The 24431-nt window shown below is 35.6% G+C and overlaps 2 protein-coding genes and 1 long non-coding RNA gene across 27 annotated transcripts in view; 1 reads left to right on the top strand and 2 right to left on the bottom strand.

Moving 5' to 3' along the window:
- The window catches only part of LOC126890685 (trace amine-associated receptor 1), a 748386-nt gene that overhangs the window by 478586 nt on the left and 245369 nt on the right, over positions 1-24431 (bottom strand). The gene's annotated exons all lie outside the window — the stretch shown is intronic.
- LOC126890686 (eukaryotic translation initiation factor 3 subunit A-like) lies at positions 4890-6738 on the top strand. Of its 24 annotated transcripts, XM_050659830.1 has the most exons (6): positions 4891-5410; positions 5445-5683; positions 5718-5853; positions 5888-5955; positions 5990-6057; positions 6228-6738. In XM_050659830.1, exons 1-6 carry the CDS (start codon positions 5159-5161, stop codon positions 6404-6406), a joined length of 942 nt encoding a protein of 313 aa, XP_050515787.1. In that variant the 5' UTR covers positions 4891-5158; the 3' UTR covers positions 6407-6738. The 24 variants fall into 24 exon arrangements, with proteins under 24 accessions (XP_050515788.1, XP_050515787.1, XP_050515791.1 ...); XM_050659834.1 differs by having other exon boundaries at positions 4891-5683; positions 5718-5785; XM_050659833.1 differs by lacking the exon at positions 5888-5955 and having other exon boundaries at positions 4894-5410; positions 5956-6057.
- LOC126890689 (uncharacterized) lies at positions 17262-17864 on the bottom strand. Its single transcript, XR_007700412.1, has 3 exons — positions 17751-17864; positions 17547-17614; positions 17262-17376 (listed from the first exon to the last, which is right to left on the bottom strand). It is a non-coding gene; the product is annotated as an uncharacterized LOC126890689 (long non-coding RNA).

Here is a 24431-nt window from a genome sequence, read left to right as displayed (position 1 = left end):
AGTCGTAATTTAAATATAAAAATTTATCGGAATTTTTTTCCAAAATTGTCCATTCTCGAGAAAATGAATTAATTCCATCCTTTACGTGCTCACTGTATATGTATTTTACATTTAATATTTTAATCTTTTTAACAGGTAATACACTAAAAATTGTGGATATATTTGTTAATTTTTATTTACTTATATACCTAATATATTTATATAGAGGTTGTCCTCCATTTTTTATATATTATATTTTGTATTCATATTTTCTTTGCGAGATTTTGCCAATGATTTTTGTACAAAGGAAAAGTTTGTATGATTCGTTAAGAAAAATTTACTATTTTGTTCAATGTTTAAAATACAAATTGGTTTTAATGCTGTTTTGTGATTATCTTTGGCGCCAACTTTTTTTTATCACAATACTAGAGAAAAAAAGTGTTTATAACTAATTATGGATTATTTATGGCAAAAAGGGTCATGCAGATGCTATTATTTTTATATGCTACCTCAAATTAAAAGAAAACATTGAAATTTGCCCATTATTAACAGAGATATTGGAAACTACTCCTTCGCCAATTTTCAGAAAAAAGTTTTCATTTAAGGTGCTACGAAATCATCATCTTTCAAAATATTTTACAATTTTGATTATGTGTATAAATGACATTGTTAAGTAGTAAGGTTAATAGATGTAGTCACGTACATACTTTTAAATTCAATATTGATAAATAAACAAATTATGAATTTTTAAACTGGGAAAATCTATCTCGGCCAAAAATGCTTCTAGAAAATTTTTATGCTATTTTGGATATGTCAAAAATTACCAAGAATACGAATATCGAAAAATAATTTTAAGATTTTTAATCCCGGCGATGTTATTTAAAAGAATAAGTTTTAAACAAATTACACCAATTTTTAAACGCTATTTTGGAAGGGTTTTGATTTTAGTTTTGATTTGTCAATACATTTATCGAAAATATGCATAAAAGAAAAACCAGTGAGACCTTAAAAACTTGTATACTTTATCGGCACAAACCGCGTTTTTGCAATTGAAAAAATGTTAATTTTATATAAACAAATTAAATATCTCATAAACTACTAAATATCTATCGACCAATTTTTTTGTCAATTTATAGTGATTGTGTAGGACGCTTCACCTGTGGTAAAAGGACCTGGTGAATATCTCCTGTCCTTCACACAAGAGGGGAACCAGCTTCTATAGTGGTTGATATAATTAGACTCTGATATTCTTTGTCGAGTCGAAGCAAGGTGTAAATCGGTGTTGAAATGATTAAAATACGTGTGAGATAATTAGTTTATTTAACACAAACACTAATATTTACAAGTATCGTACAAAATAATTATTATTGTTTTTACTACAACAAAAAAACATACATAAATTTGCTATGTGCAATTGACAGTAAAGTGAACCGCGATTTAAGAGTGAAACATGTGATTAGTAACAAGTGAGAGAAGATTCGCGTGAAAAACCGTGTAATGCGATAGGAAAATACGAGACGTGAACACTTTCAGAGTTGAGCGAGAGACGCGACCGATTAGCTCGGTAGTTGACGAATAAGTGATTGAGAGACGAGAGACTAAAAACGACTTAGGCATAAGGATTCCTTTTTCCTTTGGGTCCCCAAAAAGAAGTGGAACTCATTCATCAATGTCCTATGCGTGTCTAATTTACGTTCAGAAATAAACAGAAGGTTTAATTTAGTCCAGTAACGACAAAGGCCTTTATTGGTTTAAGGATACATAAATCCGACAGCAAGACAGCTTCACACATTGTCAAGTTGAAAGAATTGTTCTTAATTTCGATCCAAACCCTGGGAACCGGATATATCTTAACCTAGAATGTTTTCGTAGTGCACGGGTCCTTGTATCGCCGACTGAAATGGGAGGCCACGGGACAAGCAAATGTTTTCTCGGAATTGGTTAATTTTGGAAGCTACAAAGGGCAGATGTGTTCGTTTGAAATTATCAATGATTCGACGAATTTTATTAAGATTCTTATATAAGTAGAAATGATAATTAGCTTTATGTTAGAAAATCTAACATAAATTGCCCCCCGCGCCAGAGGAGGAAAAATAAATGTTAAGAGCAAGATAGAGAAAGAGAGAGCGATGGAGAGAGATAGCGATTGGGAGAGAGAGATCGAAAGAGAGAGAGAGAGCGAGAGAGGGAGAGAGAGAGTGCGGTTTTTAGTAAATTTGCTTGAGAGAAGAAGAGATTATGGGAAACTTTATCTTCAGTTGTGAGTTATTTAAAAATTATATTTACAAATAAATTGCGAAAAATCAAGAGATAATTCTTTACAATAATAAACAAAACTTGTTTTTTTTTTTTCATTTTTCTTAGTGTATATACTATTTTGTACAAAAGGGTTTTGACCTAAATTTACAAATCAGTTGTCGCGGGTAACTGTAAATGTGTCATAAATTATAGGCGTTTTGCCCTGAGTGAACTGTTGTGGTGTTTTTATTTTTCAAATTTATTGTCAACAAGTGAAAGTGCGGGTGACTTGGGTACTTGAGTAGATAGAGGCATTGTCTAGTTATACAATGCTAGCGGTAATATTTTGAGGGTAAGGTCGGTTATTGAACTGTGTTTCCTAAAAAGGGAAGAAATATTTTCATTTTTGTTAATGCCTTTTAAAATGAGATTTTAGACGTTTTCTTGGGATAGGAAATGATTCGTCAATATTCAAATTCTCGGATGGTGTTTTATGGGTTAAATTGATTTTGTCAAAATACACATTTGTAGAGTGAGAAAATAAAGAAATGTTTTGTTGTTTAGAATGGGCTGCGTTTGGAATATTACCGGCGATTACCCATCCAAATATTGTATTGAAGAGTGTGGGTAGATTTTTTCCTAATTTTACGATACCCGGTAAGAGGATTTCGTAGTAAGCATCTGCTCCTATCAGAATTTCAATATTTGATTCCATATAAAAATATTTATCAGCCAGGCTGAGATCTTTTGGAATTTTAAGAAAATCAGGGTTGATATCTAATTGCGGTAGCTGGCAAGAAATCTTTGGAATTATTGCACAGTTTAAATTGACATTACGTTCGAAACCAGGTGTGTAAAGCATGATTTTTGCCATTGATTTCGAAGTGAGAGAACTTTGGGCAATGCCACAAACTTTTAGTTCATTGCCAGAAATTTCGGGATTCATTTTATTAGCGAGATTTTCCGTTATAAAAGAATTTTGACTACCAGAGTCAAGGATTGCCTTAGCAAATATGGCATTTCCAGATTTGTCAATTAAAATTACTTGAGCGGTGGGTAAAAGAGTCGAAGAGTGTGTAAAAGGTTTATTTGTAACGGTTAGAGCTACGTTAGGGTTACATTCATCTTCTTGAGAGTCATTAAAATAAGATGGCTGAGCAATATTTGCGTGGAGTGAGTTAGTGGAATTTATGGCATTTGTGGTGCGGGGTGAGAGACTGCGAGCATCAGCAACTTGTGCTTGCGAATTTGCATCATTATTAAAACGAGAAGCATTACAACGTGTATTTCTGTTACTATTCTGTTGAGCGGTTTCTGCATAGGGTGTAAATCTAGCAGAATTTACATGTGTGCTTGCATTGCGATTATCTTCGTGGTGAGAAGCGTGAGAAGAACGAGTACGTTTAATGTTTTCTGCATACGAGTTTTGGTGCAGAAGGGTGTGATGGTTTTTAGAACAAATAAAACAACCGCGAGAAGTACACTGAGCATGAGTGTGTTTTGTACCAAGACAATTAGAGCACATGTCTCGCGATTTTAAAAAATTATATTTTTCTGAGTGAGAGAGGGCAGCGAATTGCCTACAGGAATATATTTTGTGCGCTGAATTATTACAGTAATTGCATTTGATATGATTACTAGAGGAGAGAGGTGGAGATGTATTTGAGAGAAGAGAAGTGGAGTTAGATTTAGCGTGTGATTTGTCCCTTTTTGATTCTGGGATATTTGTGAGGTCTGCGAGAATGTTGCAGCGTTCATTGAGGATCTCAAAAAGTTCGACAATTGTGGGAGTGTAATTTCTATCTCTTCTTTCCCCATAATATCGTTTGGTGGCAAAATCGAGCTTTCTTGTTATTAAATTAATTAAGAGATAATCCCACGATTCGACGGGAGCTTGTAGAGCCTTTAAGGAGTCAATATTTCTTTTTAAATCGTTTGTAAAATCACTTAGTGACCGATAGTTGCTCCTTGTGAGTGTAGGGAAATCTATGATAAGATTGATGTGAGAATTGATAATAGCAAGACTGTTGTCGTACTTCTTTTCGAGTATGTCAATAGCGAGATCAAAGTTTTCGTTAGTTACGTCAAGCGAATCAATTAAATTTAAGGGTTCTCCGCGGAGGGAAGATTTCAAATAAATTAGCTTTTGAGCTTTGGTGAGTGTGTGATTATCCTTTATAATTGAGGAAAACAATTGGTAAAATGAGACCCATTTACTGGGCTCGCCATGATATATAGGAACAGAAACAGGTGGTAAGCGTACGTTGGAGTTAGCATGATTACCGTGTTGATACTGAGAAGGTACCGAAGAAGAAGAATTAACTTTCGAAAATTGCGCCAATTTACCGTCAATTCGAGACATAGCAGAGAAGTATTTATTTTCAACTTCTTCTCTATTTTCTGTGTGCAAATCAGCATTTTTGTGAGTGTCTATCTTATTACAAATATCATTATAATTATTAAATGCATTAATTAAGTGAATTCTTCTATGACTTAGTTCAAATGTTTCAGTTTGACTATCGAGAAAATTGCTTATCCAATTCAAATTTCGTTCAAGTGATGATTTGCATGTACCAATCTCCCTCTTCAGTGCGTCCATAATTAAAATATACCAAAATTTAAAAAAATTAAAATATTGATTGTCCAGTGACAATCTGTAAATATTGTGATTTTAACGGTATTACACAAAGAGAGATCGTGGTTGAAAATAGAGTGAGCAAAGTGAGTATGTAGTGTAAAAAGAAATAAAAATTATGCAAAATATTTAAAAAAGAGATGAGCAGATATATATAAAAAATAAAGAGTAAACAAATAAATTGTCCTTTAAAGCACATGCGTACACAAACTTATTGAGTGAAAGATAATATGTGGAGTAATATTTAAGGAAATAAAATAAAAGTTCATAAAGTTTTTTTTTTTATTATTGCGATGTTACCTTAGTATGCGTCAAGAAAGCGTTGTTCTTGAAGAATGGGACTGTGTCAGCGTGGCGGCGGGCAGCGGGAGCAGCCCCAGGTCGAGGTGGAGGCGATCAGCGGGACAGCAACGGTCCAAGTTGGAGGCGGTCAGCGGGACAGCAAACGGTCCAAGGTGGAGGCGGTCAGCGGGACAGCGACGGTCCAAGTTGGATGGCAATCAGCGTGAGAGCAATGGTGCAAGGTGGGGTCGATCAGCGGAACAGCAACGGTCCAAGGTGGAGGCGGTCAGCGGGACAGCAACGGTCCAAGGTAGAGGCGATCAGCGGGACAGCAACGGTCCAAGGTGGAGGCAGTCAACAGGACAGCGACGGTCCAAGGTGGAGGCGATCAGCGGGACAGCAACGGTCCAAAGGTGGAGGCGGCCAGCCGGACAGCAACGGTCCAAGGTGGAGGCGATCAGCGGGACAGCAACGGTCCAAGGTGGAGGCGGTCAGCGGGACAGCGACGGTCCAAGGTGGAGGCGATCAGCGGGACAGCAACGGTCCAAGGTGGAAGCGATCAGCGGGACAGCAACGGTCCAAGGTGGAAACGGTCAGCGGGACAGCAATGGTCCAAGGTGGAGTCGATCAGCGGGACAGCAACGGTCCAAGGTAGAGGCGGTCAGCGGGACAGCAACGGTCCAAGGTGGAGGCGATCAGCGGGACAGCAACGGTCCAAGGTGGAGTCGATCAGCGGGACAGCAACGGTCCAAGGTGGAGACGGTCAGCGGGACAGCAACGGTCCAAGGTGGAGTCGATCCGCGGGACAGCAACGGTCCAAGGTAGAGGCGGTCAGCGGGACAGCAACGGTCCAAGGTGGAGACGGTCAGCGGGACAGCAATGGTCCAAGGTGGAGTCGATCAGCGGGACAGCAACGGTCCAAGGTGGAGACGGTCAGCGGGACAGCAACGGTCCAAGGTGGAGTCGATCCGCGGGACAGCAACGGTCCAAGGTGGAGACGGTCAGCGGGACAGCAATGGTCCAAAGTGGTGGCGATCAGCGGGACAACAACGGTCCAAGGTGGAGTCGATCAGCGGGACAGCAACGGTCCAAGGTAGAGGCGGTCAGCGGGACAGCAACGGTCCAAGTAGAGGTAATAGGATCACCGGAACAGCCGATAACGATTCGATTCAATTTCAACACCGCGAGCCTTGCTTCTGGGTATGCAGACGATTCTTTGAATCGTCCCACCAGGGGTACCAAATTATGTGTAGGACGCTTCACCTGTGGTAAAAGGACCTGGTGAATATCTCCTGTCCTTCACACAAGAGGGGAACCAGCTTCTATAGTGGTTGATATAATTAGACTCTGATATTCTTTGTCGAGTCGAAGCAAGGTGTAAATCGGTGTTGAAATGATTAAAATACGTGTGAGATAATTAGTTTATTTAACACAAACACTAATATTTACAAGTATCGTACAAAATAATTATTATTGTTTTTACTACAACAAAAAAACATACATAAATTTGCTATGTGCAATTGACAGTAAAGTGAACCGCGATTTAAGAGTGAAACATGTGATTAGTAACAAGTGAGAGAAGATTCGCGTGAAAAACCGTGTAATGCGATAGGAAAATACGAGACGTGAACACTTTCAGAGTTGAGCGAGAGACGCGACCGATTAGCTCGGTAGTTGACGAATAAGTGATTGAGAGACGAGAGACTAAAAACGACTTAGGCATAAGGATTCCTTTTTCCTTTGGGTCCCCAAAAAGAAGTGGAACTCATTCATCAATGTCCTATGCGTGTCTAATTTACGTTCAGAAATAAACAGAAGGTTTAATTTAGTCCAGTAACGACAAAGGCCTTTATTGGTTTAAGGATACATAAATCCGACAGCAAGACAGCTTCACACATTGTCAAGTTGAAAGAATTGTTCTTAATTTCGATCCAAACCCTGGGAACCGGATATATCTTAACCTAGAATGTTTTCGTAGTGCACGGGTCCTTGTATCGCCGACTGAAATGGGAGGCCACGGGACAAGCAAATGTTTTCTCGGAATTGGTTAATTTTGGAAGCTACAAAGGGCAGATGTGTTCGTTTGAAATTATCAATGATTCGACGAATTTTATTAAGATTCTTATATAAGTAGAAATGATAATTAGCTTTATGTTAGAAAATCTAACAGTGATATTATAGTGCAACTTTTTCTGTGAAACAAAATACATTATAGAGCTTATTTATATTACAAATAATATTTTTTTGGAAATTTGTTTTTCAATTTTGATTTACAACTATTTATATAAATTACGGGTCAAATTTAATTTAGTGAGCCTCATATAAAAGAGTGTTTATTCATCTTTGCTGAAAAAAATTGTAAAATCCTTAATAAAAACACGAATTACCGAATTAAATTTTGATATAAAATTTATTCCAACCTGTACGGAATTACATTTTGATTTACGTGTAGTGTAATTTTATTTGATCGGTCTAATTAGGATGTGGCAATAGAGCCGGGACGGGACGGTAGAATATTTCGGATGTTTACATCGGATTGAAAAAATAAAAAAGCACATATTAAAATCTATCGAATGACATTAAACACGACCCTCCATCTCCACGTCCTTGTGTATATTTTAGCAGGAAGCAAACACTAGATTTACCAAAATTATGGAAATAATCTAATATCTCGAGAAATCACCTCCAAATAAAAAAACCAAAAAACAGGTATTTTTATTTTTCAAAAATATATTGATTTACATCAAACACGACCCCAATCCCACGGGGCTATTACACCTACATCAAAACGTAAACAAGTTTTATCTATATTATTTTAGATATATGTCGATAGATTTAGATTCGCGATAGATGACGCTGTAATGGCGCGATAGATGGCGCAAAAAATGCAAAATAGACGTTATAAAAATACATATAACGGTTGATTCTGTTTCACTCTTAGTAAATTAAATCACGGTTTTTGCTCCAAATTTTAAAGAAGCGCTTGGATTGACATGAAATTTGGCATACACCTAGCAATTTCGAAATCATGTCATTATTTTTCAAATAATATATTAGTCGGACATTAAAACCATTTAAACGCAGGCTGTTATAATTTTATTATAATGGGAGATTTTAACGCAAAGGTTGGGAAAGCAAACGTAGAAGAATGTACCTACAGGAAGACACGGACTTGCAAACAGAATCTAAAGGGGTGATAGGTGCATGGAATTTTGCCAATATAATAACTTTTTTATAGCGGAAAGCTTGTTTAAACTATCAAAGAATGGAGACACATAGAGATTACCAGCAGATTAAGAAGAGAGAATTTTAAGAAACCAAATACATTATGTATTAGTAGTTAGACAAAGAATAAAGATACAGAAACGCAATTATATATCAGCAAAACATATCCGAGTGCCAACGTAGTACTGCGTAGTATTCCGACTACTATACACAGTATATACGGTACCTAATGTAAAGATAGAGGTGATAATATCCAACCTCTGATTGGGAGACGCCACCGATTGGGAAGAAAAAATATACAGGGTGATCAACTTCTGTGACAAAGTCCAATATATCTGTTATTATAAAATATATGAAAAAAAGTTGTTAATAAAAGTTATAGACACCTTTATTGTACACATTTTAAAATTAGTGAGAAATATACAGGGTCCTCCATAACACCGTGCCAAACCAAAGTTATGTTTTTTAAATGGAACCCCCTATATTTTATTTAAAATCTAGTTTCTCTACATTTTTCTGATTAAAAAGATATAACACGTGTCTAGGGTTATACTGAGTGTTTCAAAGTTATGAGCACTTTTATCAAAAAATCATACTGATTTGATCGCCCTGTATGATTCTAACAGTATAGTATAAACTTATTTTTTTACTGCTGTTGACTGTAATTATTAAAGTAGTTTTGCAACAACTTACAATTTTTTTATCACTACACAAATTGTATACAGGGTAAGTCAAAATGCAAATAAAAGATTTTCTTCATATTTTTAAATGGAACACCCTGTATTTTATATTACCATCGAAAAGTTCTTTCATTATACTTGCATATCTTTTAAATATTCCCTATACCTAAAGTTATTAGTTTTCGAGATATTTTAGTTATATTGTTGATAACTCATAGATACGTTTATTACAGTAAATTAATTACCCTTAATATTAGAAACATCCAATGAGTTTGTTAATCATAATTAAAATTAGACTGAATTTCATTTTTTCTCCAAGTTTATGGTAAATTCTATACAATAACGATAATTTTATATTTACTAACAAAATGATATTAATTTTCCGCGAAGAAATGGGAACTATAAATTGCTGCAAGTTCTTGTTTAAGCTGGCTTTGAAATAATTGACACAAGAACTGTCAGATGTAAGAGTTTAATTATCTGTACGTATTTATTTTTATTATTGATTATAATTGTTTGCCATATTGTTATAATTGTTACCTAACAATGAATTTTAGTCGTGAAGAAATGACAGACATGATATGGATTTTAGGAGAGTGTTTCAAAAACTCATTAGTTGCCACAAGAATTTATAAGGAACGGTGTCCATAGCGTCAACAACCAAATAAGAGAGCATTTGACAACTTATTACACACGGTTAATCGTACTGGTTCTGTTTATGAAGCAAAGGGAAAAACAAAAATCATTATTACGGATGAAAATTAATTAAATGTTTTACTGCCTGTTACAGAAAATCCTCATACCAGTATTCAAAATATTACAAGAGGTCAAGATATAAGTTATGGATCTATCCAAAACATACTCAAGAAAAACAACATGCACCCATATCATACACAATTAATTCAGGAACTTGTTGGGGATGATTTCGAACGAAGAGTACAATTCTGTCAATGGTCACAACAACAAATTGTTATACAGAGAGATTTTTTTGAGTTTGTTCTTTTTTTTGGAAACGGGGCAGAATTCCACAAAAATGGTAGTGTAAACAAACGCAATTTTCATTATTATTCCACAACCAATCCGTACTGTGCTCAGACACATAGTCAATCGATATGGTCCTTAAATGTTTGGGGTGGAATCATAGGCAATTACGTTATAGGTCCTTTTTTCTTTGAGGAATCGGTAAATGGTGAGGTTTATTTAAATTTTCTAGTGAATCATTTACCTATTTTTCTTAAAAATGTACCATTAAACATCCGCCAACATATGTGGTACCTTCAAAACGGAGCCCCTGCTCACCACAACGCACTTGTCAACGGTGAACTCGATGAACTATTTCCTGAAAGATGGATAAGAAGAGATGGGCCAGTTAACTGGCCGCCCAGATCACTGGAATTAAACGATGTTTACTTCTTTTTTTGGGGTTATATTAAAGACGTAGTGTATAGGACACCTCCAACAATAGTTGACGATATGAAAATAAGGATTCAAAACGCCTTTCAAAGTGTCACACAACAAATGGTTACAAACATCAGTGTAGGTCTTTCGAAACTCGTTTCCAGGCTTCTGTAGACGTTATGGGAGGTCATTTTGAACACCTTTTATAACATAAGAAGTACGTTGAACATTTTTTTTATTTAATTTAGTTTTTTTAATAAATTTTAATAAATTAAAGTATTGTTATTAATAACTAAGTAATACATGTTGTTATCAACAATAAAACTAAAATATCTCGAAAACTAATAACTATAGGTATAGGGAATATTTAAAAGATATGTAAGTATAGTTATAGAACTTTTCGATAATAATATAAAATAGAGGGTGTTCCATTTAAAATTATGAAGAAAATCTTGTATTTACATTTTGACTTACCCTGTATACAATTTGTGTAGTTATAAAAAAATTGTACATTGTTGCAAAACTACTTTAATATTGACAGTCAAAAGCATTAAAAAATAAGTTTATATTACACCATTAGAAACATACAGGGCGATCAAATGAGTATGATTTTTTAATAAAAGTGCTCGTAACTTTGAAACTCTCAGTATAACCCTAGAAAAGTGTTGTATCTCTAGAATCAAAAAAATGCAGAGAAACCAGATTTTGAATAAAATACAGGGTGTTCCATTAAAAAAAAACAAAACTTTGGTTTGGCAACGTGTTATGGAGGACCCTGTATATTTCTCACTAATTTTAAAATGTGTGCATTAAAGGTGTCTATAACTTTTATTAACAACTTTTTTTCATATATTGTAAAATAACAGATATATTGGACTTTGTCTCAGAAGTTGATCACCCTGTATAGGAGAGTTTCGAAATAATGCTCACTAAAGCACTATTTTTCTTTTCCTTTCTACAGTCTATTACTAGATATGATTACCATTAGCTTAATATGTAATGGTTTTCACTCATTTTGAAAAAAAAAAAAATGAAAACATTGATTTTACTACCTGTCAAGTTGGGTGAAACCTACGACTTATGAAGTCCAAGTACTTGTTTAAGGGTGACTTTAATCTTATAAGTTTGAAATTACACTTCTCTTTTATATCAACCTTGTCAACTTTTAAGGAATTTAACATATCAGTATATAATAAAATTTAGAAAATAAATGCGACAATCTACATTTCGTTTACCGGTTAATTAAAACTTTAATTTTATACTGCCTTTTATTTGATGATGAAACACATGCAATTTGAATATAATTTATTTTTTTTCTATTGTTTAAAAGTTTTAACGATTTTAGCAACTCTCAACTGTCAGCTTTTACGGTTACGACTTTTATAATCGTTTCATCGTCTCTGGAGTCGCTTCTACTCCTTATTTATATGTTAATAGTTCTGTTGTGTCCTCGAATTGTCTGATCCTTGATTTAGCTTGTTTAAAGTTTAAAAAGTTTAGAGTTATGACAATGTTATAAAAAGAGAGTTTAATACTATTTTTGATACAGGGTAATATTAGGACATACAATTGGACATTGGTTATTAAGAATCTAAAGCCAGCCACTCACTATACTTCCTCGTTATTCAATTTTGTCAAATTAGACTAATACTGACAAAAATTTTGATCGTTTTTGACTGTGTATTCAACAAAATCGTTTAGTCCATGTGGTGAGACCGCTCCCGTCTGGAAAAATTTCTGATTCGGTTTCTTTGTGGATTCCTATTCAAAAATGTCCCCTTTAAACAAATCTGAAGGGTTCCAGGCGGAATTTTTGGGCAGAAATTTTTTGTGGGTCATTCTAAACAAAAAAGGTATCTTGTATATTTTCTCAGAAATTGCTAGTTTTCGAATTATAGGCGATTTAAAATCTGAAAAATGCGAAAATACGCATTTTCGAGGCTTAAAAACTCATATTCAAATTAGTATTTTTGAGGTCGCCAGGTACCTAAATTGAAGACTAAATATTCAGCTTCAAGATTATGAAGAGTGATTGCGTTTAACTTTAATTTATACCGTTGTTTTTTATTTGTTAAACATGCGTGTTTATCCGATTTTTTTGCCGGTGCGGCGCACTCCGTTTCAAAAATCTCCTATTTTCCTCCGAAAAATATTTTTTCCAGATTATTTGGGACATTCTAAATAAAATAAGTTTCTTGGCATTTTTCTCAAAAGTTAATAGTTTTAAAGTTATAAGCGATTTAAAATCCCAAAATGCGTTTTGTCATTTTTCGGATTTTAAATCGCTTATAACTTAAAAACTATTAACTTTTGAGAGAAATGGCAAGAAACTTTGGTTATTTAGAATATCACAAAGAATGTAGAAAAAATATTTTTCGGAGGAAAATAGGAGATTTTTGAAATGAACCCTCACCACCCCGGCGAAAAAATCGGATAAATACCTATATTTAACAATTAAAAACAACGGTATAACTTAAAGTTGGACGTGATCACTCTTCAGAACCTTGGAGCTGAATGTTCAATCTTCAATCTAAGTATGTGGTAACGTCAAAAATACTAATTTAAATATGAGTTTTTAAGCCTCGAAAATGCGTATTTTCGCATTTTTCAGATTTAAATCGCCTATAACTCCAAAACTATCAATTTCTGAGAAAAATTACAAGATACCTTTCTTGTTTAGATTGACCCAAAAAATCTAAAATATATGTTCCAGAGCAAAAGAACATGATCTTTTGTATTTGTTTAAAAAAATTGTTTAAACAATTTCTGCTCAAAAATTCCGCCCGGAACTCTTCAGATTTGTTTAAAGGGGACATTTTTTTAATAGAAATTCACAAAGAAACCATATCAGAAATTTTTTTCAGACGGGAGCGGTCTCACCACATCGACTAGTTACAATTTTACCACAGAGAAACTGGTTTCTATGCTGCAGTACTGCAGAATTTATATGGTCGACTATTTTGACGAACAACACCGAAGTATCGTGAGTAGCCGGCTTAAAAACAACACATTATGCCCTGGAGGTTATCCTATAAAAGTGAAAATGTCAATTTTAAAAACAAAAATGACATACGACGCCGGAAATGGCAGCCGAGCCTCCTGACAGGCCAGGTATCCCAGCCACTAGACCATATTGGATGTGAAGTATGGAGATAAATATTTGACATATAAGTTTAGTGCAACAATATTAAAAAAATACAATTTTATTAAAAAAGTAATTTTATAATACCTACTATGGTTTTGTTATAATATCTATAAATAGGACACACTATACAATTATGAACTATATTATTGTTTAAATCCGTATGTCATGAAAGAATTTTGTCATCGATTTTAAACTCATATAAACCAAAGAAAAGTTTAAAATGGTATAAAATTAATGAAACATGTTTTGAAACGGTAATCGTGATACACCTTAAGGGGTGGGTGCGTAGTTTCTGCTCCAATACTATTCAAATGGGATTATTTTTTTCGAATCCTGAGAAAACTAATAAGTATTTTTGAAAAATGTAAACACAGAATGAAAGATTACGTTATTAGCGAGGGCCGAAAGTCCCTGAGAACTTCTATAATGTTTATTTTAATACGTTACAGGGGAGAAATCTAAAAGAAAATTTAGTGTGATTTTTAATTTCAGATATCTCATTCAAAATAAACTTTTTATTTATTCTAAGGAACTTTCGGCCCTCGGTAATAAAGTAGTCTTTCATTCTGCTAAATGTTTAAAAAATATTTATCGGTTTTTTCAGGATTCGAAAAAAATGAACACAATGTCGATGGTAATATTTACCAAACCTATCTTTGTCATTCAACGCACTCAGTTGAATAGAATTTTGTCAACATACTGTCAGTCAGACAGTGACAATTTTAAATATTTGACATGAAATCGGGAATATTTTGAGTTGTTGATTAAATAATATTGATAGTGTATTTGATAAATAATATATTTAAGACGTCAACTAAATAAAAAGTTATATATTGTTTATTATTTATGGAAGATCCAAGCAGAGAATACGCCAGGATAAATTCAGTGATTCAAGTATTTTGTTGTTAAAGATGTTCAAAATTGTAAGCGTTTCAAAGTAACAATATATTATAAAAAATCACTTTATCATTTTTCCTCTTTTCTCGATTGATTATTACTTTTTGTTGTACAGTAGATAAATTATTACAATCACTGAATACATAGTTAGTAAAAAAATTAACATATTTATTAACTGAATTAATAATTAAGGCAATTAGTTATACAAGTAACAGTTATTCAAAAACTTTCAAAAGCCAACTTTAAAGTGAATGATTATATTGTCAAGTAAAGTTTACATATCCATACCAGTGAGAATTTTACTACACGTAATTTGCCGTGTAAAGACAGAAAAATTAGGCATAGCCGTAAAATAATTGCGAATTATGTACCGATGAATAAAATAAACTAAAAACAATAAAAAAATATGGAACACCTGAGTTTGTACCGGGGACCTCTAGATCTGCATTCGAATCAGTGTTGTTAACACCGCAACTGAATATTTCCGTAGAGGGCACTTCAAAAATCCGTAGAAATCCGTAATGCAAAAATTTCACAGAAAATGACATTTGAGATGCCAAAAAAAGAAGAATGACACTTGACAGACCAAAAAAGAAAATGGCACAAAAAAGAAGAAGAATGACACTTGACAGGCCAAAAAGAAGAAGACTGTCACTTGACAGACCAAAAAAGAAGAAGAATGACACTTGACACACCAAAAAAGAAGACGAATGTCAGCCGACAGACCAAAAAAGAAGCAGAAGACACTTAAAGAGCAAAAAAATCCCCATTTTAGCTTCTTGATGGCTGCAGCTGAAAAATCCCGAGAAATGTGGTCGATATCCGAAAATCCGAAATAATTTTGAAAATTCGTAGATCTACGGAAAAATCCGTAGGGTTAACAACTCTGAGTCGAATGTTCTACTACTGCAAGCGCCAGTTAACTTGGCGACAGCGAATACGCACAACGACACTGAGACTGATGATCATCCCATATAATCCGGTCAACTTTGCTCAATCAAAATGCTTGGCAAATAACAAAAATTGCCGGAGAGCCAAATTTTGGTGGAGAGCTAGGGTATACCATAACAAATAAAGTTTAAAAAGTCCCCGTCGATCCCATGTGTGCGTCAAAAGTTATTCGGGGTCAAAAGTCAAAATTTGAGATTTTTTGGATTTTTTTCGAAAACGGTAAGTTCTATCAAAAAAAACCTTAAACCAAAGTTGTAGATCTTAACATTCTCTACAAAATTTGTCCTTACAATTTTTTTCCTAAGAGTTACCATTCCTGAGATATCGCGATTTTAAAAGTTACTTTATACATTATATGCACATATAAGCCACGTATATGTGGCCCTTAAGTAGGGTTACCAAAATTTATTAAGGCCAAATCCGGACAGGGGTAATACAAAGGGTTGTAGAAAATGTAAAATGTGAATTTGATTGTGTTGCTACCTCTACATTGTACATATATGCGAAATGCATATGGCACAATTAAAAGTACAGCTAACAATAAAAAACTGAAAACGTTTGTTTTCTATACTTCCACAAAATTTATTATATCTAAGTGACTACAGCTGTTTCGGCGGAGTGCCTTTCTCAAGTAATATAGTTTACAATGTGTTTGCCTTTTTAATCTTCAACTGAAGAGGTTGAGGAGTGGGGAGCTGTTTGTCTCGAGTTGGTCATTCAGAATTATATCTGTATTTTTCAGTTTATTAATTTCCATAGATTCTAAAAAAGATAGCTTAAGGCCTTTATTTTGAATATGTAGAATTTTAAACTCTTCATTGAAAGAATGATTATGATTGTTAGATTTTCTAACATAAAGCTAATTATCATTTCTACTTATATAAGAATCTTAATAAAATTCGTCGAATCATTGATAATTTCAAACGAACACATCTGCCCTTTGTAGCTTCCAAAATTAACCAATTCCGAGAAAACATTTGCTTGTCCCGTGGCCTCCCATTTCAGTCGGCGATACAAGGACCCGTGCACTACGAAAACATTCTAGGTTAAGATATATCCGGTTCCCAGGGTTTGGATCGAAATTAAGAACAATTCTTTCAACTTGACAATGTGTGAAGCTGTCTTGCTGTCGGATTTATGTATCCTTAAACCAATAAAGGCCTTTGTCGTTACTGGACTAAATTAAACCTTCTGTTTATTTCTGAACGTAAATTAGACACGCATAGGACATTGATGAATGAGTTCCACTTCTTTTTGGGGACCCAAAGGAAAAAGGAATCCTTATGCCTAAGTCGTTTTTAGTCTCTCGTCTCTCAATCACTTATTCGTCAACTACCGAGCTAATCGGTCGCGTCTCTCGCTCAACTCTGAAAGTATTCACGTCTCGTATTTTCCTATCACATTACACGGTTTTTCACGCGAATCTTCTCTCACTTGTTATTAATCACATATTTCACTCTTAAATCGCGGTTCACTTTACTGTCAATTCTACATAGCAAATTTATGTATGTTTTTTTTTGTAGTAAAAACAATAATAATTATTTTGTACGATACTTGTAAATATTAGTGTTTGTGTTAAATAAACTAATTATCTCACACGTATTTTAATCATTTCAACACCGATTTACACCTTGCTTCGACTCGACAAAGAATATCAGAGTCTAATTATATCAACCACTATAGAAGCTGGTTCCCCTCTTGTGTGAAGGACAGGAGATATTCACCAGGTCCTTTTACCACAGGTGAAGCGTCCTACACATAATTTGGTACCCCTGGTGGGACGATTCAAAGAATCGTCTGCATACCCAGAAGCAAGGCTCGCGGTGTTGAAATTGAATCGAATCGTTATCGGCTGTTCCGGTGATCCTATTACCTCTACTTGGACCGTTGCTGTCCCGCTGACCGCCTCTACCTTGGACCGTTGCTGTCCCGCTGATCGACTCCACCTTGGACCGTTGTTGTCCCGCTGATCGCCACCACTTTGGACCATTGCTGTCCCGCTGACCGTCTCCACCTTGGACCGTTGCTGTCCCGCGGATCGACTCCACCTTGGACCGTTGCTGTCCCGCTGACCGTCTCCACCTTGGACCGTTGCTGTCCCGCTGATCGACTCCACCTTGGACCATTGCTGTCCCGCTGACCGTCTCCACCTTGGACCGTTGCTGTCCCGCTGACCGCCTCTACCTTGGACCGTTGCTGTCCCGCTGATCGACTCCACCTTGGACCATTGCTGTCCCGCTGAACGTTTCCACCTTGGACCGTTGCTGTCCTGCTGATCGCCTCCAGCTTGGACCGTCGCTGTCCCGCTGACCGCCTCCACCTTGGACCGTTGCTGTCCCGCTGATCGCCTCCACCTTGGACCATTGCTGTCCCGCTGAACGTTTCCACCTTGGACCGTTGCTGTCCTGCTGATCGCCTCCAGCTTGGACCGTCGCTGTCCCGCTGACCGCCTCCACCTTGGACCGTTGCTGTCCCGCTGATCGCCTCCACCTTGGACCGTCGCTGTCCCACTGACTGCCTCCACCTTGGACCGTTGCTGTCCCGCTGATCGCCTCCACCTTGGACCGTTGCTGTCCCGTTGACCGCCTCCACCTAGGACCGTTGCTGTTTCGCTGATCGACCCCACCTTGCACCGTTGCTCTCACGCTGATTGCCATCCAACTTGGACCGTCGCTGTCCCGCTGACCGCCTCCACCTTGGACCGTTTGCTGTCCCGCTGACCGCCTTCAACTTGGACCGTTGCTGTCCCGCTGATCGCCTCCACCTCGGCCTGGTTCTGCTCCCGCTGCCCGCCGCCACGCTGACACAGTCCCATTCTTCAAGAACAACGCTTTCTTGACGCATACTAAGGTAACATCGCAATAATAAAAAAAACTTTATGAACTTTTATTTTATTTCCTTAAATATTACTCCACATATTATCTTTCACTCAATAAGTTTGTGTAGGCATGTGCTTTAAAGGACAATTTATTTGTTTACTCTTTATTTTTTATATATATCTGCTCATCTCTTTTTTAAATATTTTGCATAATTTTTATTTCTTTTTACACTACATACTCACTTTACTCACTCTATTTTCAACCACGATCTCTCTTTGTGTAATACCGTTAAAATCACAATATTTACAGATTGTCACTGGACAATCAATATTTTAATTTTTTTTAAATTTTGGTATATTTTAATTATGGACGCACTGAAGAGGGAGATTGGTACATGCAAATCATCACTTGAACGAAATTTGAATTGGATAAGCAATTTTCTCGATAGTCAAACTGAAACATTTGAACTAAGTCATAGAAGAATTCACTTAATTAATGCATTTAATAATTATAATGATATTTGTAATAAGATAGACACTCACAAAAATGCTGATTTGCACACAGAAAATAGAGAAGAAGTTGAAAATAAATACTTCTCTGCTATGTCTCGAATTGACGGTAAATTGGCGCAATTTTCGAAAGTTAATTCTTCTTCTTCGGTACCTTCTCAGTATCAACACGGTAATCATGCTAACTCCAACGTACGCTTACCACCTGTTTCTGTTCCTATATATCATGGCGAGCCCAGTAAATGGGTCTCATTTTACCAATTGTTTTCCTCAATTATAAAGGATAATCACACACTCACCAAAGCTCAAAAGCTAATTTATTTGAAATCTTCCCTCCGCGGAGAACCCTTAAATTTAATTGATTCGCTTGACGTAACTAACGAAAACTTTGATCTCGCTATTGACATACTCGAAAAGAAGTACGACAACAGTCTTGCTATTATCAATTCTCACATCAATCTTATCATAGATTTCCCTACACTCACAAGGAGCAACTATCGGTCACTAAGTGATTTTACAAACGATTTAAAAAGAAATATTGACTCCTTAAAGGCTCTACAAGCTCCCGTCGAATCGTGGGATTATCTCTTAATTAATTTAATAACAAGAAAGCTCGATTTTGCCACCAAACGATATTATGGGGAAAGAAGAGATAGAAATTACACTCCCACAATTGTCGAACTTTTTGAGATCCTCAATGAACGCTGCAACATTCTCGCAGACCTCACAAATATCCCAGAATCAAAAAGGGACAAATCACACGCTAAATCTAACTCCACTTCTCTTCTCTCAAATACATCTCCACCTCTCTCCTCTAGTAATCATATCAAATGCAATTACTGTAATAATTCAGCGCACAAAATATATTCCTGTAGGCAATTCGCTGCCCTCTCTCACTCAGAAAAATATAATTTTTTAAAATCGCGAGACATGTGCTCTAACTGTCTTGGTACAAAACACACTCATGCTCAGTGTACTTCTCGCGGTTGTTTTATTTGTTCTAAAAACCATCACACCCTTCTGCACCAAAACTCGTATGCAGAAAACATTAAACGTACTCGTTCTTCTCACGCTTCTCACCACGAAGATAATCGCAATGCAAGCACACATGTAAATTCTGCTAGATTTACACCCTATGCAGAAACCGCTCAACAGAATAGTAACAGAAATACACGTTATAATGCTTCTCGTTTTAATAATGATGCAAATTCGCAAGCACAAGTTGCTGATGCTCGCAGTCTCTCACCCCGCACCACAAATGCCATAAATTCCACTAACTCACTCCACGCAAATATTGCTCAGCCATCTTATTTTAATGACTCTCAAGAAGATGAATGTAACCCTAACGTAGCTCTAACCGTTACAAATAAACCTTTTACACACTCTTCGACTCTTTTACCCACCGCTCAAGTAATTTTAATTGACAAATCTGGAAATGCCATATTTGCTAAGGCAATCCTTGACTCTGGTAGTCAAAATTCTTTTATAACGGAAAATCTCGCTAATAAAATTAATCCCGAAATTTCTGGCAATGAACTAAAAGTTTGTGGCATTGCCCAAAGTTCTCTCACTTCGAAATCAATGGCAAAAATCATGCTTTACACACCTGGTTTCGAACGTAATGTCAATTTAAACTGTGCAATAATTCCAAAGATTTCTTGCCAGCTACCGCAATTAGATATCAACCCTGATTTTCTTAAAATTCCAAAAGATCTCAGCCTGGCTGATAAATATTTTTATATGGAATCAAATATTGAAATTCTGATAGGAGCAGATGCTTACTACGAAATCCTCTTACCGGGTATCGTAAAATTAGGAAAAAATCTACCCACACTCTTCAATACAATATTTGGATGGGTAATCGCCGGTAATATTCCAAACGCAGCCCATTCTAAACAACAAAACATTTCTTTATTTTCTCACTCTACAAATGTGTATTTTGACAAAATCAATTTAACCCATAAAACACCATCCGAGAATTTGAATATTGACGAATCATTTCCTATCCCAAGAAAACGTCTAAAATCTCATTTTAAAAGGCATTAACAAAAATGAAAATATTTCTTCCCTTTTTAGGAAACACAGTTCAATAACCGACCTTACCCTCAAAATATTACCGCTAGCATTGTATAACTAGACAATGCCTCTATCTACTCAAGTACCCAAGTCACCCGCACTTTCACTTGTTGACAATAAATTTGAAAAATAAAAACACCACAACAGTTCACTCAGGGCAAAACGCCTATAATTTATGACACATTTACAGTTACCCGCGACAACTGATTTGTAAATTTAGGTCAAAACCCTTTTGTACAAAATAGTATATACACTAAGAAAAATGAAAAAAAAAAACAAGTTTTGTTTATTATTGTAAAGAATTATCTCTTGATTTTTCGCAATTTATTTGTAAATATAATTTTTAAATAACTCACAACTGAAGATAAAGTTTCCCATAATCTCTTCTTCTCTCAAGCAAATTTACTAAAAACCGCACTCTCTCTCTCCCTCTCTCGCTCTCTCTCTCTCTTTCGATCTCTCTCTCCCAATCGCTATCTCTCTCCATCGCTCTCTCTTTCTCTATCTTGCTCTTAACATTTATTTTTCCTCCTCTGGCGCGGGGGGCAATTTATGTTAGATTTTCTAACATAAAGCTAATTATCATTTCTACTTATATAAGAATCTTAATAAAATTCGTCGAATCATTGATAATTTCAAACGAACACATCTGCCCTTTGTAGCTTCCAAAATTAACCAATTCCGAGAAAACATTTGCTTGTCCCGTGGCCTCCCATTTCAGTCGGCGATACAAGGACCCGTGCACTACGAAAACATTCTAGGTTAAGATATATCCGGTTCCCAGGGTTTGGATCGAAATTAAGAACAATTCTTTCAACTTGACAATGTGTGAAGCTGTCTTGCTGTCGGATTTATGTATCCTTAAACCAATAAAGGCCTTTGTCGTTACTGGACTAAATTAAACCTTCTGTTTATTTCTGAACGTAAATTAGACACGCATAGGACATTGATGAATGAGTTCCACTTCTTTTTGGGGACCCAAAGGAAAAAGGAATCCTTATGCCTAAGTCGTTTTTAGTCTCTCGTCTCTCAATCACTTATTCGTCAACTACCGAGCTAATCGGTCGCGTCTCTCGCTCAACTCTGAAAGTATTCACGTCTCGTATTTTCCTATCACATTACACGGTTTTTCACGCGAATCTTCTCTCACTTGTTATTAATCACATATTTCACTCTTAAATCGCGGTTCACTTTACTGTCAATTCTACATAGCAAATTTATGTATGTTTTTTTTTGTAGTAAAAACAATAATAATTATTTTGTACGATACTTGTAAATATTAGTGTTTGTGTTAAATAAACTAATTATCTCACACGTATTTTAATCATTTCAACACCGATTTACACCTTGCTTCGACTCGACAAAGAATATCAGAGTCTAATTATATCAACCACTATAGAAGCTGGTTCCCCTCTTGTGTGAAGGACAGGAGATATTCACCAGGTCCTTTTACCACAGGTGAAGCGTCCTACACAATGATCTAGAAGGTGAAGTGCGTATGTAGAAGTGTCTATTTTTCTATTGTTGAATGCCCTTTTGTGTTCTGCTATCCGTTTGTCAAAAGTTCTGCCAGTTTGACCGATGTACGTTTTCGGACAGTCACCACAAGTTAGTTTGTACACACCACTCTGTAGTTGCTTTCTCTTTCGGCTTTTATTGTTCTTAATATATTTGCTTAAGTTGTTGTTAGTTCTGAAAGCTGGTGTTATTCCTTTCTTTTTTATGTATCTGGCTATTGTTGTTGTTATCTTGCCAGTATATGTGAGAGAGCAGAAGGTACTGGGTTCTTTCTGTGGTGGTGGATACACTAATTTCAGGGCTTTCTTATGGAGTTTTTGGTTTAAAATTTTGTTAACTGTTTGTTCGTTATAGCCGTTGTTTACTGCTATTTGTTTAATGATGTTTAGTTCTATTTCGAAGTTATTTTTTGTCATGGGAATTTCTGTCAGTCTATGTATCATGCTATGGTAGGCTGCTAATTTGTGTTGTGTAGGATGGGATGATGAATTGTGTATAGTTGTGTCAGTATGGGTAGGTTTATGATATATGGAGAACTCATGTTTGTTGTGTAGTCTGGAAATCGTTACATCTAGAAAGTTTATAGAGTTATTCTGTTCTGTTTCTACTGTAAACTCAATATTATTATGAAGTGAATTAATATATGATAGAAATTGGTCAAGTTGTCTGTTAGTTCCTGTAAAGCATACTAGTATATCATCCACGTATCTCCACCAATATAAGAACTGTTTAAATACGGGATGATATACTAGTATGCTTTACAGGAACTAACAGACAACTTGACCAATTTCTATCATATATTAATTCACTTCATAATAATATTGAGTTTACAGTAGAAACAGAACAGAATAACTCTATAAACTTTCTAGATGTAACGATTTCCAGACTACACAACAAACATGAGTTCTCCATATATCATAAACCTACCCATACTGACACAACTATACACAATTCATCATCCCATCCTACACAACACAAATTAGCAGCCTACCATACCGAAATAACTTCGAAATAGAACTAAACATCATTAAACAAATAGCAGTAAACAACGGCTATAACGAACAAACAGTTAACAAAATTTTAAACCAAAAACTCCATAAGAAAGCCCTGAAATTAGTGTATCCACCACCACAGAAAGAACCCAGTACCTTCTGCTCTCTCACATATACTGGCAAGATAACAACAACAATAGCCAGATACATAAAAAAGAAAGGAATAACACCAGCTTTCAGAACTAACAACAACTTAAGCAAATATATTAAGAACAATAAAAGCCGAAAGAGAAAGCAACTACAGAGTGGTGTGTACAAACTAACTTGTGGTGACTGTCCGAAAACGTACATCGGTCAAACTGGCAGAACTTTTGACAAACGGATAGCAGAACACAAAAGGGCATTCAACAATAGAAAAACAGACACTTCTACATACGCACTTCACCTTCTAGATCATAATCATTCTTTCAATGAAGAGTTTAAAATTCTACATATTCAAAATAAAGGCCTTAAGCTATCTTTTTTAGAATCTATGGAAATTAATAAACTGAAAAATACAGATATAATTCTGAATGACCAACTCGAGACAAACAGCTCCCCACTCCTCAACCTCTTCAGTTGAAGATTAAAAAGGCAAACACATTGTAAACTATATTACTTGAGAAAGGCACTCCGCCGAAACAGCTGTAGTCACTTAGATATAATAAATTTTGTGGAAGTATAGAAAACAAACGTTTTCAGTTTTTTATTGTTAGATAAAATGAACTTCCATCAAGTAACGGTCGAATCCATCAATTAAAAGTACAGCTGTTTCGCTACAATATGCAACTAACATCAAAAATCTCTGCCAGTTTAAAATACATATACACCTAGGTTTGAACATACTTTATACCTACAAAATAATATTACAGAACGACAGGTGCTGCTCAGAATGAAATTTCTCACCGTTTTTGGGCCAAGTGTTTTCATTTTTTTTAGTAAAGAAAAAAAATCCGGACATTTCTCATATCCGGACGCCAATCCGCACATGTCTTTCAAATCCGGACTGTCCGGAAGAAATCCGGACGTATGGTAACCCTACCCTTAA

Source organism: Diabrotica virgifera, chromosome 8 (genome assembly GCF_917563875.1).
Source record: "Diabrotica virgifera virgifera chromosome 8, PGI_DIABVI_V3a".
In the NCBI taxonomy this organism is placed as follows: Eukaryota; Metazoa; Arthropoda; class Insecta; order Coleoptera; family Chrysomelidae; genus Diabrotica; species Diabrotica virgifera.
This window is presented reverse-complemented; position numbering and strand designations above follow the sequence as displayed.

Coding starts and splice junctions, on each gene's coding strand:
- LOC126890686 (XM_050659811.1), top strand. CDS start 5,159: ATGCGTCAAGAAAGCGTTGTTCTTGAAGAATGGGACTGTGTCAGCGTG. Junction 5,411..5,444: donor CGGAACAGCAACGGTCCAAG/GTGGAGGCGGTC, acceptor CAACGGTCCAAG/GTAGAGGCGATCAGCGGGAC. Junction 5,956..5,989: donor CGGGACAGCAACGGTCCAAG/GTAGAGGCGGTC, acceptor CAACGGTCCAAG/GTGGAGACGGTCAGCGGGAC.